The 15,701-nt window shown below is 40.7% G+C and overlaps 1 protein-coding gene across 4 annotated transcripts in view; it reads left to right on the top strand.

Annotated features, from left to right (window-relative positions):
- Window positions 1-13,974, top strand: part of SESN1 (sestrin 1) — a 137,892-nt gene extending 123,918 nt beyond the window's left edge. Inside the window, exons 2-10 of one of the 4 annotated variants that reach the window (XM_074948206.1) lie at window positions 2,165-2,230; window positions 3,964-4,164; window positions 5,092-5,274; window positions 6,946-7,188; window positions 8,388-8,535; window positions 10,508-10,620; window positions 10,880-11,070; window positions 11,354-11,498; window positions 12,786-13,960. In XM_074948206.1, coding sequence (XP_074804307.1) covers window positions 2,165-2,230; window positions 3,964-4,164; window positions 5,092-5,274; window positions 6,946-7,188; window positions 8,388-8,535; window positions 10,508-10,620; window positions 10,880-11,070; window positions 11,354-11,498; window positions 12,786-12,872 — 1,377 coding nt within the window. In that variant the 3' untranslated portion in view covers window positions 12,873-13,960. Of the gene's footprint in view, window positions 1-2,164; window positions 2,231-3,963; window positions 4,165-5,091; window positions 5,275-6,945; window positions 7,189-8,387; window positions 8,536-10,507; window positions 10,621-10,879; window positions 11,071-11,353; window positions 11,499-12,785 lie in introns of all 4 variants that reach the window. The other 3 variants (XM_074948207.1, XM_074948209.1, XM_074948208.1) reach the window with 3 other exon arrangements.
- The last annotated feature ends 1,727 nt before the right edge of the window (window positions 13,975-15,701 follow it).

Raw genomic sequence — 15,701 nt, 5'->3', positions numbered from 1 at the left:
TACTTTAAAAAAAAAAAAAGGGAAAGCAGCATTTTTCTCCTGCATAGTAAAGTTTCAAAGCTGTATTAAGTCAATGTTCAGTTGTAAACTTTTGAAAGAACAGCCATAACCTTTTGTTCAGAGATACGAACAACCTCCAATTCTGAGATGCTCACAACTCTGAGGTTCTACTGTACTTATACACTGTTACCTGTGTGGTATCTGAGAACCTCAGTCTCTAGTGTGTGTATTTTCAAAACACCCTCAGGTGCTGTTATCTTTATTTTACAGCTGGGAACTGAGGCACAGAGACACTAAGTGGCCCATAGTCACACAAGAAGTCTGTGCCAGGCAGATTTGAACCCAGGTCTCCCAAGTCCTAACCACAGGGCCATCCTTCCTCTCCCTTATAGTGCCTTTTAAAAAGTTATGTTCCATGAAGGTGTTTTCTCTCTTTACTTACATAGCTGTTTTTTAATTAAACCTTCTTCCTGTAGCATAATCATTATGTTGAGGGGACAAGAAAGTTGAAAGTCAGGACTTGCTGATATATTTTAGACTGTATTGGGCAAAATAAATTAGTAATCTTATAAGTCTCAGGTTGTAGAACTTTGAGGCTTTCTTCCTGTAATTGTTCTGGAAAGGGGAAAGACTAAAACTTAGCTGTCCAAGAATTAAACTAAGATTTTTTTTCTCCTGCTGTGTATGAGTTGGCAGCTAGGTTTGGAGATATCTGTTAGATTAAATGTTACATAAAGACCTTTTTGTTTTCTCATTGTCACTTGGATATAAGATCTTTCTTTAATTTATCAGTATATGGTTGCCAGGACAAGAAGTAGCTGGCCTCTGTTGGATAAGATTCTTTTGAGGATATAAATTCAGCCCAACTCTGACACACATTATATTACAGATTTAGTTGACAAGTGTAACATGTTTTTGAACCTTGTGACCTGCAGTAGGAAAAGACTCCGTCACAAGCCTTATCCTTCCATGTAAGATTTGAAAACACTAGTGGTAAGGACACCTTTTAGTTAACCCTTTCCCCAAGTATAACTCAAGAAATGAAAACATCTGATTTAAGAAGTCAGAGGCACATTAGATAAATAGAATCTTGAGATTACATGTGGGTACCATGGACAAGGGTCAGTATTCATTCACTCTGCAGTCTGAAGTTTGTAGCTCTTTTCTATTAGGGAAAAGATCAGGAACTGTAATTGATGGATAAAGTCACTAGACTTTTTTTAAGACAAATCAAGGTTATTATAAACAAGTCACAAGCACCAGCCTTGCTTATTATTGGTCTTTTTTCTTGTATTTGGATAATATTTCTGTTTGTGTAAATTCATTGCATGTAAATGAAAGCTTAGGCAGCAACTTATTTTAGATAAGACCAATTGACTTCTAGAAGCCACATTCTCCCCTGAGAAGGTCCAAGTAATTCCCATTGAAGTGCATGATTGTTACCTGGATCCTGAGAGGATAACTGGGCTCAAAATTCCCAAGTGCAGCAGATTTAATATGAAGCCTCCTTCAGTTGAGCAGGTAGAATAAAAATAACCAATGGTTGTGATATGGATAACTCTAATCTCTTAGGTATGGAGATATGTTGTCTGTGTTTCAGCAAAAGTTTTGTGATAAACTGTTTTTTTCAGGTTGGATGCAATTACCTGTCTTTCTCTCTGTCAACTTAAATAGCTAATTAACTTCTCAAGTTTTTGTTTGCTTGTTTTTTATTTGCAGTTACCTTTAGCGATTCACACACATTGCTAAGGTTGAAAAAAACAATTGGGTTAAGTTTACAGCTGTTTCATTTCCTGACAGATGCACAGAGATTGGTATGTTGGTTTACTGCAGATGTGCATCAATCTCATTTTGCATCAGTGACCTATCACATAACAGGCTGCTATGTACTGAACTCCTTGTTCTGGACACTCTGCCAAGTATTTTATGCAAAGTGAAGGTTTTCAGTGAAGGAGGTTTTATTGTTTTTAACCAGAGCAGTATGATATACTGTAAACAAGTATGGTTAGTTATGAAGCATGTGTAGAAAAATAATTGGAAGTGTACAGAGTGTACCACTAAAACAAGCATAGCTCTGTTTGTTTGGTGAATTTTTTTTCTTCCCTGAAGCCACAGCTGAAATGTTTATAGCTGAAAACTGAGATGGTGTAATTTTCTTTTCTAGGAACTTGGAATTAGAATTCCTAGACCACTGGGACATGGACCCAGCAGATTCATCCCAGAGAAGGAGGTATGTTGTTTGCAAGTACACTGTGAGCTGTATGCTTTTAAGGTAAAGTCATTTAGGACCCACATGGTTTTAGAACAGCAAAATATTTTGCACACTGTTGATCATAATAAATCATCATGAGACTGGCAATGGTTCTGCTAAACTAGAAAGCAGTAATGGCCATGTGGAATTCTGGAATTTTACACAACCATATTTTACAAAGGAAATGCAGAGTTGTTTTTCGTAATAATTACTTGTCCTGTCCCATCTGCAGTATTCAAATGTGGGCTGGGTCCTCTTACTGGTCCAGAGGAGTGTCTGTCCTGGGATGGGCAAACTTTTTGGGCCGAGGGCCACATCTGGGACTAGAAATTGTATGGCAGGCTATGAATGCTCACAAAATTGGGGTTGAGGTGTGGGAGTGGCTGAGGGCCCCGCTTGGGGGTGCGGGCTCTGGGGTGGGGCCAGAAATGAGGAGTTCAGGGCGCAGGAGGAGGCTCCAGGGGGCAGGGTGAGGGCTCCGTCTGGCGGTGCGGGCTCTGGGGTAGGGTTGGGGATGAGGAGTTTGGGGTGTAGGAGGGTGCTCCGGGCTCGGACTGAGGGGTTTGGAGGATGGGAGGGGGATCAGGGCTGGGGAAGGGGGTTGGGGTGTGGGCTCTGGGGTGGGGTTGGGATGAGCGGTTTGGGGTGCAGGAGGGTGCTCTGGGCTGGGATTGAGGGGTTTGGAGTGTGGGAGGGGGATCAGATCTGGGGTTGGGGTGCAGGGGGGGGCTCATGGGTGCAGGCTCTGGGTGGCGCTTACCTCAAGCAGCTCCCAGAAGCAGCGGCATGTCCCTTCCCTGGGTCCTACGCGAGGCACGGCTAGGTGGCTCTGCACGCTGTCCCGTCTGCAGGCACCGCCCTTGCAGTTCTCAGCCAATGGGAGCTGCAGGGCCGGTGCTTGGGGCGGGGGCAGCATGCGGAGCGGAGCCCCCTGGCTGCCCCTAGGTGTAGGAGTCAGAGGGGGGCCAAGCCCCAGACCCCGCTCCCCAGCAAAAGCTCAAGGGCTGGATTAAAACAGCTGGCAGGCCTGATCCAGCCTGTAGCCCATAGTTTGCCCACCCCTGCTCTATCCCTTAGTTCTGGTGATTGTTGTTGTTTTTCTTATGAGCTCTTACCACTTCTCCAAATGAACAGAAGTTTATCATTTGTTCAGCTCAAAGAGCATGTGATAAAGCTCTTTCAGTGCTGCTGCTTGCATTGATTGGCAGGAGAGACTCGTGTAACAAGAGGATTTATTGATGTGACTATGGTCAGTTTTCTGGGAAGTTTGAAGTCTTTATCCTGGGTTTCCCACTATTGCCAGGTACCCAGGTAGCACTTACATTTTTTTTTACTTAACTAGCATTTACGCCTTTTATAGATACTGTGGTTAACCCTCACTACACTCAGCTGTGTTTGCTGCTGTTTTCCAAAGTGGCTACGCTATGCTCTTGAGAGTAGTGTGTACTGGCCCTGCCAGAGATACAAGTATTCTTATTACCTACATGCCATCTGAATTTCAGTGCTGCACCTTAAAATGTCACATGCAATACCCTCATACTTTATTAAGTTTCTTTAGAACTCCTAGTTAACATTAGATTCTCATTTAGCAGAATGGACCCCCCCAAAGCTAATTGGGGCCTCTGAGAACTATGTGATATAAATATTTAATCATAATTTTGTCGATATGTTTTGGAAAACCGTTTCTAAAGCCCTCTTTTTAATTCAAACAGATTCTTCAAGTGGGAAATGAAGATGCCCAGATGCATACATTGTTTGCAGATTCTTTTGCTACTTTGGGCCGTTTGGACAACATCACCTTAGTGATGGTGTTCCACCCACAGTATCTAGGAAGCTTTCTGAAAACTCAGCACTATCTACTGCAGATGGATGGTCCATTGCCTCTTCATTACCGACACTACATAGGGATAATGGTATGTTGGAGTGCAGAGCAGCAAGCAGAAATAGCCATTTTGGCTACTTCCTTTAATCCTTTTTACAACAGATGTTAACTACATTTTTGTGTTTTCAGCTGAGGGAGGGCCTTCCAACGTATGTTAAGGGAAATGCCAGAGTAATTACCTGAAGTATTTTGTGTTTTATAGAACACTATCTTTGGTTTTTTTTCCTAAATACAGTTTTATGAGATCAGTGCTTATGGTATAAATGCTCATGCTTTCAAAAATAATGGGAGGAGGAAAAAAGATAATCTTACTGTCCTATAAATAGGAAGATTATTTTGCCATCAGATTCCTATGTTCCTCAAATCTGTTTTTTAAGCCAGGTTTTTAACAATCTGTGTCTTGTCCAGCACACCTCAATATAAATAACTTTACCATTCAGTCAATATTTCAGAATCTTCAGATTCCAACCAAATTTCCTGTTAGATCCCAAAATTGTCATAATTAACTGTAACAGGTGTAGATTGTAGTCTTCATTGTGCCAACGAAGCACTCTGTGTCCATTTAAGTTATCTTGAAACTCTGAGCCTTATCTAAACTAGCAATGGAAATTATTATTCTTTGAGTAAACCACGTGTAATCACATTCCTTACTGGAAAAGTGCCAGTTTTTCTGGCTTTTACAGGCAGAACTTTAGAATCAGCTTCCCACAAACCAATTTTAGATTAGACTTTAAAGATGTAAAATCAAAACACTGTTATGGTGAATGTGAATGAAAAATGTTCAGTTATATATTCTTAAGAGGAATAATTGAAACAAGCTACTGTGTTAATCATAAGTTGTTTTAATCACAGATTTTGACCACTGCAAAATCTTACATTGTAATAACGATTTGCGTCATTGCTATGAGCGGATTTGCAGAGATTCTTCTGCATTAAAAAGATTCTTTTTTCCTTCTAGGCTGCAGCAAGACATCAGTGCTCCTATCTAGTTAACCTCCATGTTAATGACTTCCTTCATGTTGGAGGAGACCCCAAATGGCTGAATGGCCTAGAGAATGCACCTCACAAGCTGCAAAATTTAGGAGAATTGAATAAAATATTGGCTCATCGGCCCTGGCTTATCACCAAAGAGCATATTGAGGTTAGTCTTCTCTTATGCAACACCCTACACGTCCTTACTAGACTAAATGCAGTCTAAATTTCTTGGGGCTGAGGAGGGAGCTCATTTTTTTTTCTAGTGGTTTTATTTACACTTTGTCGCTGAAATACTGTAATCATTATGGAAATGATCTATCACGGTCTCATCTCACTGAGTAATAAGAGTTCTTATTTAGAAAGCAATTCTACTGGTACTTTGGAAGAATTGCATGTTAGTGTTTCACAGTGTGACTGGTAGCCCTGATCTATAACCCTCAGTAGGATGGACATGTGTTACTTAAAATGTGATGGTATGTCACTGGCACATAGCACCCGATTTTGTAGGCTCTACTTGGGGCTGTGTGGAACCCATGTTTAAAATGGCTGAGGCTCTGAATGATCCAGCTTGAGACTTAAAAGTAGAGGGTGCATGTTCAGATACGTACCTTCTTAAAACAAGATTATTATACATTTCTCTTGAACTCAGGATTTTCAAGATGATGCTAGGGCATTAGAATAGGTGAAGATCAGCACATTTTTAACAGAATTATTGAAAACTGTATTTTGAACCTAGAGACTCCAGTCTACTGTATATGCATGTAAAATGTACATATTCCTCAACACTCTCACACTTAAGCAACTTTTAAAAGCAAATTTTATATATAAAAACAATAGAAGCAATAACCTGAAGTATAATGCCCTCCTTTGTAAAGCCACTCTTTGCCTCCCTGCTGTTGCTTTCCTCTCTCCAGAGAAAGGAGGAAGAGTGTTACTTTCTCTGAGAAACATCTGCTGGGGAGGGAAGCAGAGGCTGGCCTTGCGGGAGGGGAAGAAGCATACTCTTTGCAAAGGCTAAGAACCTCCCATTTGTTCCTGTCTGTAGGGGAAGCTGGGGTTAAAGCATCCTGTCAGCCACAGATAATTCCTCCCACTTGGAGCCACTGGGGAAGATGGAGTCTTGAGCCATGTTTCACCCCCAGACTTTCTTTAGGCAGCTTATTTGCCATGAACTGTCTGGGGCTTTCCAAGATTGCAGAGATGGGCTAAAACCATCCAATTTTTGCTTGTGCCTGCTAAACTTGAAGGTTTGAGTAGAAGCCTTGTTTTACTAATGGTGCTAAATTGAAAAACTAGCCAGCCTGACTTTAGTGGAAACCTGAAAGCAAAATGAAGCCACTTCAACTGATCCAAGTGCTATTTTTGGGCAAAAAGTCATCTGCTATTTGGCTTACCCATGCAACCCCATTACCACAGCTCCTGCCATTCTTCTGTTAATGGCTTATCAGTAATAAAACCAGCAATACAAGGATTGATTATGGCAGTGTTATGGGCTGCGGGGAGGAGGAGGGTATTAGTCTCTTGAAATTAATAATATAATGAGAATGTGGCCAGTTGCCTCCTAACCTGTTTGTTTGACCCCTTACCTCACTCTCTGTTTGGTCCTTTTCAAGGGTAAGCTCTGCATTTGTCTGTGCAGCTTCTAGCTTACTGGGGAAAGACATAACGAGAGAGCTTGAATTCTAGAAGAATGGCTTCTTTCCAGAGAACCAGTTATTGACAAGTGCATTAAAAAGTTTGTGGGACTAGGCTGATTAGGTTGATGAAGTTTCTGAGCCACCAGTACAGTGGGTTTTTTTGTGTTTTTTTTAAATCTTGTGTTGTGTTTCTTTTAAAGCAACTTCTGAAGACAGAAGAGCATGGCTGGTCCCTGGCAGAGCTGATCCATGCAGTTGTTCTACTTACACACTACCATTCACTTGCTTCTTTCACATTTGGCTGTGGAATCAGCCCAGAAATTCATTGTGAGGGTGGCCACACCTTCAAGCTTCCCTCTGTCAGTAACTATTGCATCTGTGATATTACAAATGGCAACCATGGAGTGGATGAAGCTCATGTCAGCCCAGCCGGAAGCATTTCAGTAAGGATCTGTTACCATCTAGGAGTTTGAGCACATAACAATCTCCAGTTCTAACAAGTTCATAGTGTGGTGTTTCTGCATTAATCCCATAGGTGGATGAGATCTAGTTCTGCATCTCCATTTCACCCAACTTTAGTGGCACAATAGAGTGATTTACCCAGAGTGTGGATGAACCTGGATGAGGGTTAGGTGGTTTAAGCTAAACTTAGATCAAACTGAAATGATAGGCTGGGGGAAGCAATCAGAAGTGGCCGGTATCTCTATCCCCTCAGTTGAGGGTGTCTTCCATTTGTCATTCCAGTTGGCAAACTCGGGGTTTAGTTGGTCACTCTGCAGCTTCTAAAGGTCCAAATAGCAGCAGTCACCAAGGTTCCTTTTTTCATCTGTGCTTTGCTGGAGGATGAACACCTCTTCCTTTTACATGAGACCCAGACTCCACACCCACAGACCATTCAGAGTCTTCTGAATGCCTTTACGTTAGGCAGTACATCTTGCCCATTAGTGCTCCCTGATCTGCATTGGTTTTCAGCTGGCTGTCATTTGCAGTTAAAAGTCAAAGATCATGATCTCCGGTTTGGGTGCTGGTTAGCTCTTGAAGACCTTGGTATAAACAGAAGAGATCTGGAGGCACAGGGCATTTTCCGTGTGGGCTCCTTGGCTCTGGAACTGGCCTCCTGCTGTCTTGATAAGGGTCTGGGTTTGTGGACAATAAGGGCGCAATGCAAGACAGCTATTTACCCAGGCTTTCCCTGGAAGAACAAGCATACTATGTGAGGCAGAGAGGAAGTGGAGGACTGATTGGGCAAAGGTGGGAAAATTGAAGATGAGGATTTTCTTTGCAGTGGCCTGGGGGATTTTTGTTTTAGAGTTCATTTTTAATGGATATTGAGCCAATAAAATGTGTTTATGATTTGAACAATACCCAGAGTCGTAATGCACTTATTTTGACTTATAATTTTATTTACAAAGTGGGAGTCTAAATCTTTAATAAAATCACACTGGACCGGTTAGATCAGTATATCTTTACATAAGAGAAGTTCTGGTCTTCCTAGAAAATATTTAAAAAAAGATGCAAATCAAGGCTGGAGTATGAACTTTAGCTTTAACTTTAAACTTTTTGGCTTGACAGTTTGTATCACAACTGTCACGTTCTAGTATATAGAGCAATAAAGTGTGTTCGTGTGTGTGTTAATTTTAAGACTACAGAATCTTTCTGTGAAGTTGAAGCACTTATGGAGAAAATGAAGAAGCTACAAGAGTGCAGAGATGAAGAGGAAGCCAGCCAAGAGGAGATGGCCACACGTTTTGAGAGAGAGAAGAGAGAAAGCATGTTTGTGTGTTGTTCAGGTAAAAATACATACATGGTGATTATTTAGACTTAACTAAATGTGTTGGAGAAATCAACATACTTTTAACGTCCACCAGTTACTAAAAAAGTGGTATTTTTGTTGTGTTTTGCACAAACAAAAACTTAATTTAAAAAGGATTATGGTTAGAGAAGTGTGATTTTTTTTTTTTTTTTTTAAACAAACTCTTAAAAGCAAGGAGGTGCCGAGTTGTGTGGCATCTCTTAAACATACCATAATGCCCACTAACAGCCTCCATATCTTCACAGGGAACTTTAATTTTGCCTCCAACAGATAAGAAAATGCTACTCAATTAGGCTCCTACAGTATAATGTAAAACCTAATTACCTCAGTTACAGTAGCAAATATTAAGCACTGATGTGCACAAGTTGAATGTGGGGTGTGTGGTTTTTCAGGGAAATACGAGATTGTACTAAAGGTCTGCTACAAGCCTAATGTCATTCTGGGTTCTTCCACAGAAATTCTCTCCAAATTAAAATGCGGTTTGTAAGATCTAGAGCTCTGTTTCTAGAAATTCTGAAAAAAAAGTAGATGCAGGATGTTTGATACTTGTGGTTTTTGCATATATATGAAAGAAGCTGGATTTTTCGTTCAAGGAATTGCCCCTAGAGATCCATACTCTTGCAACTGTATTAGGCTGTACATATCCAGAACTTTTTATAATTAGTCTAAAGAGGTTGTGTGTACCTTAAAAAGTGCAGAGATTGTCTGTAAGTGAAACCATGCTTATCCCACAGCAGCCGAAGTTCCTAATTGCTTACCCAGAGGAGAACCCTGATAAGCAGAGGATAAAGAATGAATAAACTGTGGAGCCAATTTCTTTGGATTAGTTTCTTGAATGTCTATAAAGGTCTGATACTCTGGGTGCTATCACCATTCAGGCAACTACACCTGTGTTCCCTCTCTGTGATCACTTGAGTGTACCGACTTTAGGCACCTGGTTCCTCAGCCATCACCTCTCTTGAACGGACACCCATGTCTCTCTCCCTCCTGACCAAGGTTTTTCCAAGCTGCACCATTCCCTGCCTGCACTGTGATATCCTCAGTAAGCCAGATTGCTTAAACAGGCCAGTGTCTGTGCTTTGCTTTATCTCTGAAGGCTGGGAACCACATAGCTTTTTCTAAGTAAGCACATTTATTCTTAAGATGAAAGCATTACAGGAAAAATCATTAAAACAATAAAAGAACCTGCAAGCCTACTAAAAAGCTTAGCAGAGATCACTACAGTTTAACCTCGGGCTGTGGTAGGTGTCAGTCCTTCAAACCCACAACTGGGTTTCCCTGTGGTTACAAGTTCATAACTGATTCAGATTTAGAACTAGAACCCAGACTGGGCAGAACAGCGGTTCCTTATACAGCTTGGGCCTTTGATGTTGGCCTTCAGTAACAGGTAATCAGAAGACAAAGACCTTCTTCTTAGGCCATAGCTTCAAAAGGCTAGTTTTTTTTCATAACGAGAGTTGGGGAATATGCATTTACCTCTTAGATATTCCTCAGGAAAATCATGTAATGGTTTTTATTCTTAAAGTCCATTCTTGTCTGGCACATTGTTTGAACCTCCAGGTCTCACATATCACCCCCTTTAGGGGTTACATATAGTCTTGGCCCACAGTAATACATAAATCATTCATTTAATACAATGGACCCCAAAGATACCTAAACTTAATTTAGTAAGGTCTCCCAAGGATATTGCAGGAAATTGCCATATCTTTCATAGGTTCTATCATAAATTACTACCTTCTCCAGTTACTACTAGGTAACCTAGTTTTGCAAGAGTTCCCTGTATTAGGATTGTTTCTGGAGGGGAGAGACAAGTGGGATGTGTTACCTTGACTTATTGTACTGTCGAGAGAGAGAATCCACAATAGCTTCACAGGTGCTTTTCCATTTTTGTTTTCTTGCTGGAATATGCCGAGACTAACTTGTGAAACTCCTACTGTTTACTTTAACAGAGGATGAGGAATCAGCGCCAACAAGAGATGTGTCTCGACACTTTGAGGATACAAGCTATGGGTACAAAGACTTCTCCAGACATGGAATGCATGTGCCTACGTTCCGTGTTCAGGTAACAGAAAAGTGATCAGTAAGCAGCATCAGAAAATGCATACAATCAGTGTGTTAAATTGTACCGATCACTTAGAACTAGTGACATGTTGTGATGCAAACTATTGCCTGGAGGACAAAAGAGGATTTATTTTTTATTTTAATTTACAAATAAGCACTCTTATCTCAAGAGCAATAAATTTATAGTGATTATACTTGATAAAAGAAATTGAAGAGCTAGCTCTTCAGTGTGTAGTCAGTTTTGCTTTCTTTATTTTAAGGACTATTCTTGGGAGGACCATGGCTATTCCTTGGTTAATCGTCTTTACCCAGATGTGGGGCAGCTGATTGATGAGAAGTTTCATATTGCTTATGATCTGACGTACAATACAATGGCCATGCACAAAGATGTGGATACTTCCATGCTTAGACGTGCAATTTGGAATTATATCCACTGTATGTTTGGAATAAGGTTGGTCCTGTCATCTTCCTTATATAAAACAATTAGATTTGGTAGTATCTCATGGAAGGAAAGCCATTTATTATGCTATCAGTGATAAATTTCGTTGCCACGATAGCAATGCAGGAACAAGACTCTACTTAAGTGAGATAGAGGTGCATATTTCCAGAAAGTAAGTCTCTGTTCACAGCTGGCATAACTAATTGTGTACAGTAGTTTGAAACATAATTTGTAAGTGAAACACTAGGATTGTGGGATAGGAAAATGAAAGTATTTTCCTTTCACTTCTGAACAGATACGATGATTATGACTATGGTGAAATTAATCAGTTGTTGGACCGCAGCTTTAAAGTTTACATCAAAACTGTGGTTTGCACTCCTGAAAAAACCACAAAAAGAATGTATGATAGCTTCTGGAGGCAGTTCAAACATTCTGAGAAGGTACTATCTGCATGTATTTTGAGGAGCTCAGTAGATTTGGTAGTATGCTAGTAGCCATAGTGTGCTACAATAATAGTGTTAAATGCTATGATAATCAGAGAATTGTGTTTCAGTTATGAAATTATTTAGATCTCACTTCTGTTGGATAAATATACTGAATTTGTCGAATACACTTTCTTATAAGCATAATTTTTCCTTGTCTACTAAATATGCTAGCTAACAGACAAACCAAGTTATTTGCTGGTCAGTATGCAAGCTTTCTTGTTATGTAGAGGGAAATAGATAAGTTGCTAAACTACTTATCGATACACACAATTTAGTTCACAAAGACTTTTCTCTAGGGCCAACTGAGAAAATCAAGGCCATTGTACATCATGACAAGGGGCCCCCCGTGGCCTATCTCTTATCATGGTCCATGCCCCAGAAGGCAGTTTTATGGGACGCTCTTTTGCCCTGGGAGCAGCAGCCCACCTCCCAAAAGTACTTATCCCTACAGCAGATAAACCCCAGCTGCTATGTGAGTCAGTTTCCCTGTGGCCTTCTCCAGCCACAAAGTTCTCTCTTATGATGGTGTTGGGAGGTGTTTCCCCTAAGCAGCAGATCTTGGGGATAGCACCCATTGATGTTTATGGTGTCAACACTATTTCAGGCTGTCTGCAGGCTCTCACAGACATCAGTTACACGCAGTTGATGTCTCCAAGCTTTTGTTTACAACTATGGAGCCAAGAAACTGCTTACATTTTGTTGTATTAATGTAACTCTGTGATCTGGGGCCCTAGGCCTATAGTGCCTGTGCCTTAGGCCTGGTCTACACCTAACACTTGGGTCTAGCTACCTACCTTGCTCAGTACTGTGAATAATTTCATGCCCTGGGTGATGTAGTTAAATCAACCTAACCCCAACCATAGACACAGCTAAGTTGATAGAAGAACTATCCTGTCAACCTAGATGTCCCCTCTTGGAGAAATGGATTTGCTGCAGTGATGGGAAAAAACCCTTCTGTTGCTCTAGTGTCTACACTACAGTGGAGTTGTTGCAGCTGTGCTGCTGCACTACTTGTAGTGTAGACATACCTTTAACCTGGCCCTGCCCTTATCAAAAGAGAGTGATGTCTGATAGCATCAGACCTCCTGCTTCCCTGAGCTTCCCTAAGATCCTTTGAAAATGTTGAAAAGTTGTCCTGCACCTGTAGCATTTGCTGGAAACCCCTCCCCTCCTACAAGCTCTGTGGCAGGGAGAGAGCTATCTGTATATGTAACTTTACTTTTTTTTTTCTTTTTTTTTAAGGTTCATGTTAATTTGCTTCTTATAGAAGCTCGGATGCAAGCTGAACTACTTTATGCTCTGAGAGCTATAACTCATTATATGACCTGATACCTTTGGCCGACTAAAGACGATGGAATGTTCAGCAGATACAGCCTATAGAGTGAACCTACTGAGCACCAGGACCAATGGTCACTAGAAACTAAGAGACTTTTGCCAGAACTTCTTTAGTTTCAGCTCTTTCATTGTTGGAATATCACTGTTGCCACTGAGCCGTGACTGCGTGGCAGTTGAAAGGATAGAGGTGTGTCGAAGTGCTGCCCGTTCACAGTACTGGGCTTTAGACAGCATAGGAAACCAGGACTTGTGGCAGTACAGCAGATGGTAAATACGTAAATCTTGTATTAAGTTAAATACAATGGGAGCTGGAGCATAAGAAGAACTTGCACCAAAAAAAAAAAAAGTGCACCTTGATGACTCCTGCTTTTGATACAAGAATAATTTTAGAAAACCTGGATGCTGCTATTTGTGCTGGTGGAATGAACTGAGACTGGCTGTTCCAGTTAAGCTATAAGCGAAAGTGAGCACTGCTACATTCTGAGCCTACATTGTGTGTGGTTTTAAAGAAAACAGGTCTCCTTGTTTAGCATCTTTTTAAAAATCAGAACTTTAATCTTCCTTTGAAGGTAACAGATTTCTCTTACTGTAGTATCGCCTTAAAGAAAAACATGTTGTAGGACAATGTGTTCAGAATTCTTTGGTGAAATCCAAAGCGTGATGGTCTTCCAGGAGGGAGGGGATGGGGAAATTCAGTCCTGAAAGCTATTTAGATAAGTGTAGAACTACATGAATTGCCCCTTAATCTGCTTTCCAAGGATGAACACTTTCTGTCACTGATGCCCATTCTTTTGTTGTCCTGTATTTTTTTTGTTTCTAGGAGCTAGCTAGGGTGTGGGAATGTTACATGGACTGTTCGGCAATCCAGAGTTTCACAAGCCCAGTGCTGGTCTTAGTTACTTAAGCAGCTGCAAAATCATTAAGCTGAAAAACCTCTCTTTTTTTAGTAAATCAAAACATTAAAATGATGATGTTCAATATACAGTACGTTTCAGAGAATACATGAAACACTTATATGAGTGTGAATTGCTTTTGAAATCTGTCAGTATTACTGGTATTTTTAAATAAAGGATAGCAACTTTTTTATTTGTTTTTTATTTTACACCATCTTACTGCTTTAAACTACTTACCCATCTACTCCAATACTCGCTACACTAAAGGATCAAAATCTTTGAGAGGCACAGCTGAGCAAACCTACTATATAACTTGTGAAGCTGACAGAACCTCCCTATTAATTATTCAGTTGGTTAGATTAAGAGGGGTGGCAAATACAAAGCTCACCCCAGTAAACATTTTAGCTTTTCAGTCAGCACCACCTCTTGCTTGCTCAAGACCATTCCAGCTAATTTTTGTTCCCTCCCTGACTCTGCTCCCCCCATGATCTATGAGAAGAGATTTTCCAACTCGCTTTTTCCAAACCTGCTAGCTTAAACTGCCAGCTCCCTAGGTATTTCCAAAAGGATTAAGTGCAGAGATACAAAATACTAGTGACCTTTAGTGAGTCTAGTTCCAGAACTTGTGTAAAATTATCAATTATTCAAAGAAACTTTCATGGGCTAGAATGGGTTAAAATCAAGCAGCAGTTGGGTAAGGATAGAAAAGACATTTGTTAATCAATTAAGCCATTCTTCATTTAGTTAACTCTTGAGTCATCATGTATGTCAGTCACTGAAGAATCATCTACTAAATGCTGCCAGGTTTAAACAAAAACTTTACTCGCTCTTTTGTACAATATAATAGATAGTGGGGACTTGTTAATGTCAAAATCTTCTTGACTATGTTCCCGTAATTTATTATAATAGTACTTACTACATATATGTAGTCTTCTACAAATCTTATAGGGGGTGTGACAATTAGTTACGAGATCCTGATGTTGGAGATTGGGAAAAGGAGACAGCGATTTACCAGGTTACAGAGCAACTCAGTGGCAAAGCTGGAATTAAAACAAGATTTCTGGCTGCCAGCCCTTTGTGCTCACTCAGCTAGATCAAGCTGGCTCTTGTTGCAGATGAGCTAGTATGAGCCTAGAGGGATATATGATTGCTCTTTAAAACAATGTTATGATATAGGCAGAGCAGGGCCCTACAAAAGGAAAGATGCATTAGTGACCATGGCCCTCAAGCTCCATGAGGATTTCAGAATCTCAGCCAGAGGTCATGAGTCTAATTCAGGATTGGGTGGGTGAGATTCTGTGGCATCTAATGTGCAGGAGATCAGACTCGATGATCATGATGGTCCCTTGTGGCCTTAGTCTATGCGTCTATATACAATTGCTGTGGTGTGTACCTATTGAAAGAGAGACAGACACTTAAAAGAAAATAGGTTTCAGAGTCACAGCCCTGTTAGTCTGTATTTGCAAAAAGAAAAGGAATACTTGTGGCACCTTAGAGACTAACACATTTATTTGAGCATAAGCTTTCGTGAGCTACAGCTCACTTCATCGGATGCATTCAGTGGAAAATACAGCGGGGAGATTTATATACATAGAGAACTTGAAACAATGGGTGTTACCATACACACTGTAACCAGAGTGATCACTTAAGGTGAGCTATTACCAGCAGGAGAGCGGGGGGGGGGGTGAGGGGGGAGATTTACTTTGTGTAATGACCCATCCACTCCCAGGCTCTATCCAAGCCTAAGTTAATTGTATCCAGTTTGCAAATTAATTCCAATTCAGCAGTCTCTTGTTGGAGTCTGTTTTTGAAGTTTTTTTGTTAAAGAATTGCCACTTTTAGGTCTGTAATAGAGTGACCAGAGAGGTTGAAGTGTTCTCCGACTGGTTTTTGAATGTGTTAATTCTTGACGTCTGATTTGTGTCCATTT

The sequence above is a fragment of the Natator depressus genome, chromosome 3, assembly GCF_965152275.1.
Source record: "Natator depressus isolate rNatDep1 chromosome 3, rNatDep2.hap1, whole genome shotgun sequence".
Lineage (NCBI taxonomy): Eukaryota > Metazoa > Chordata > Testudines > Cheloniidae > Natator > Natator depressus.
Note: the sequence above shows the minus strand (reverse complement) of the source record. Positions and strands in the feature narration are given on the sequence as shown.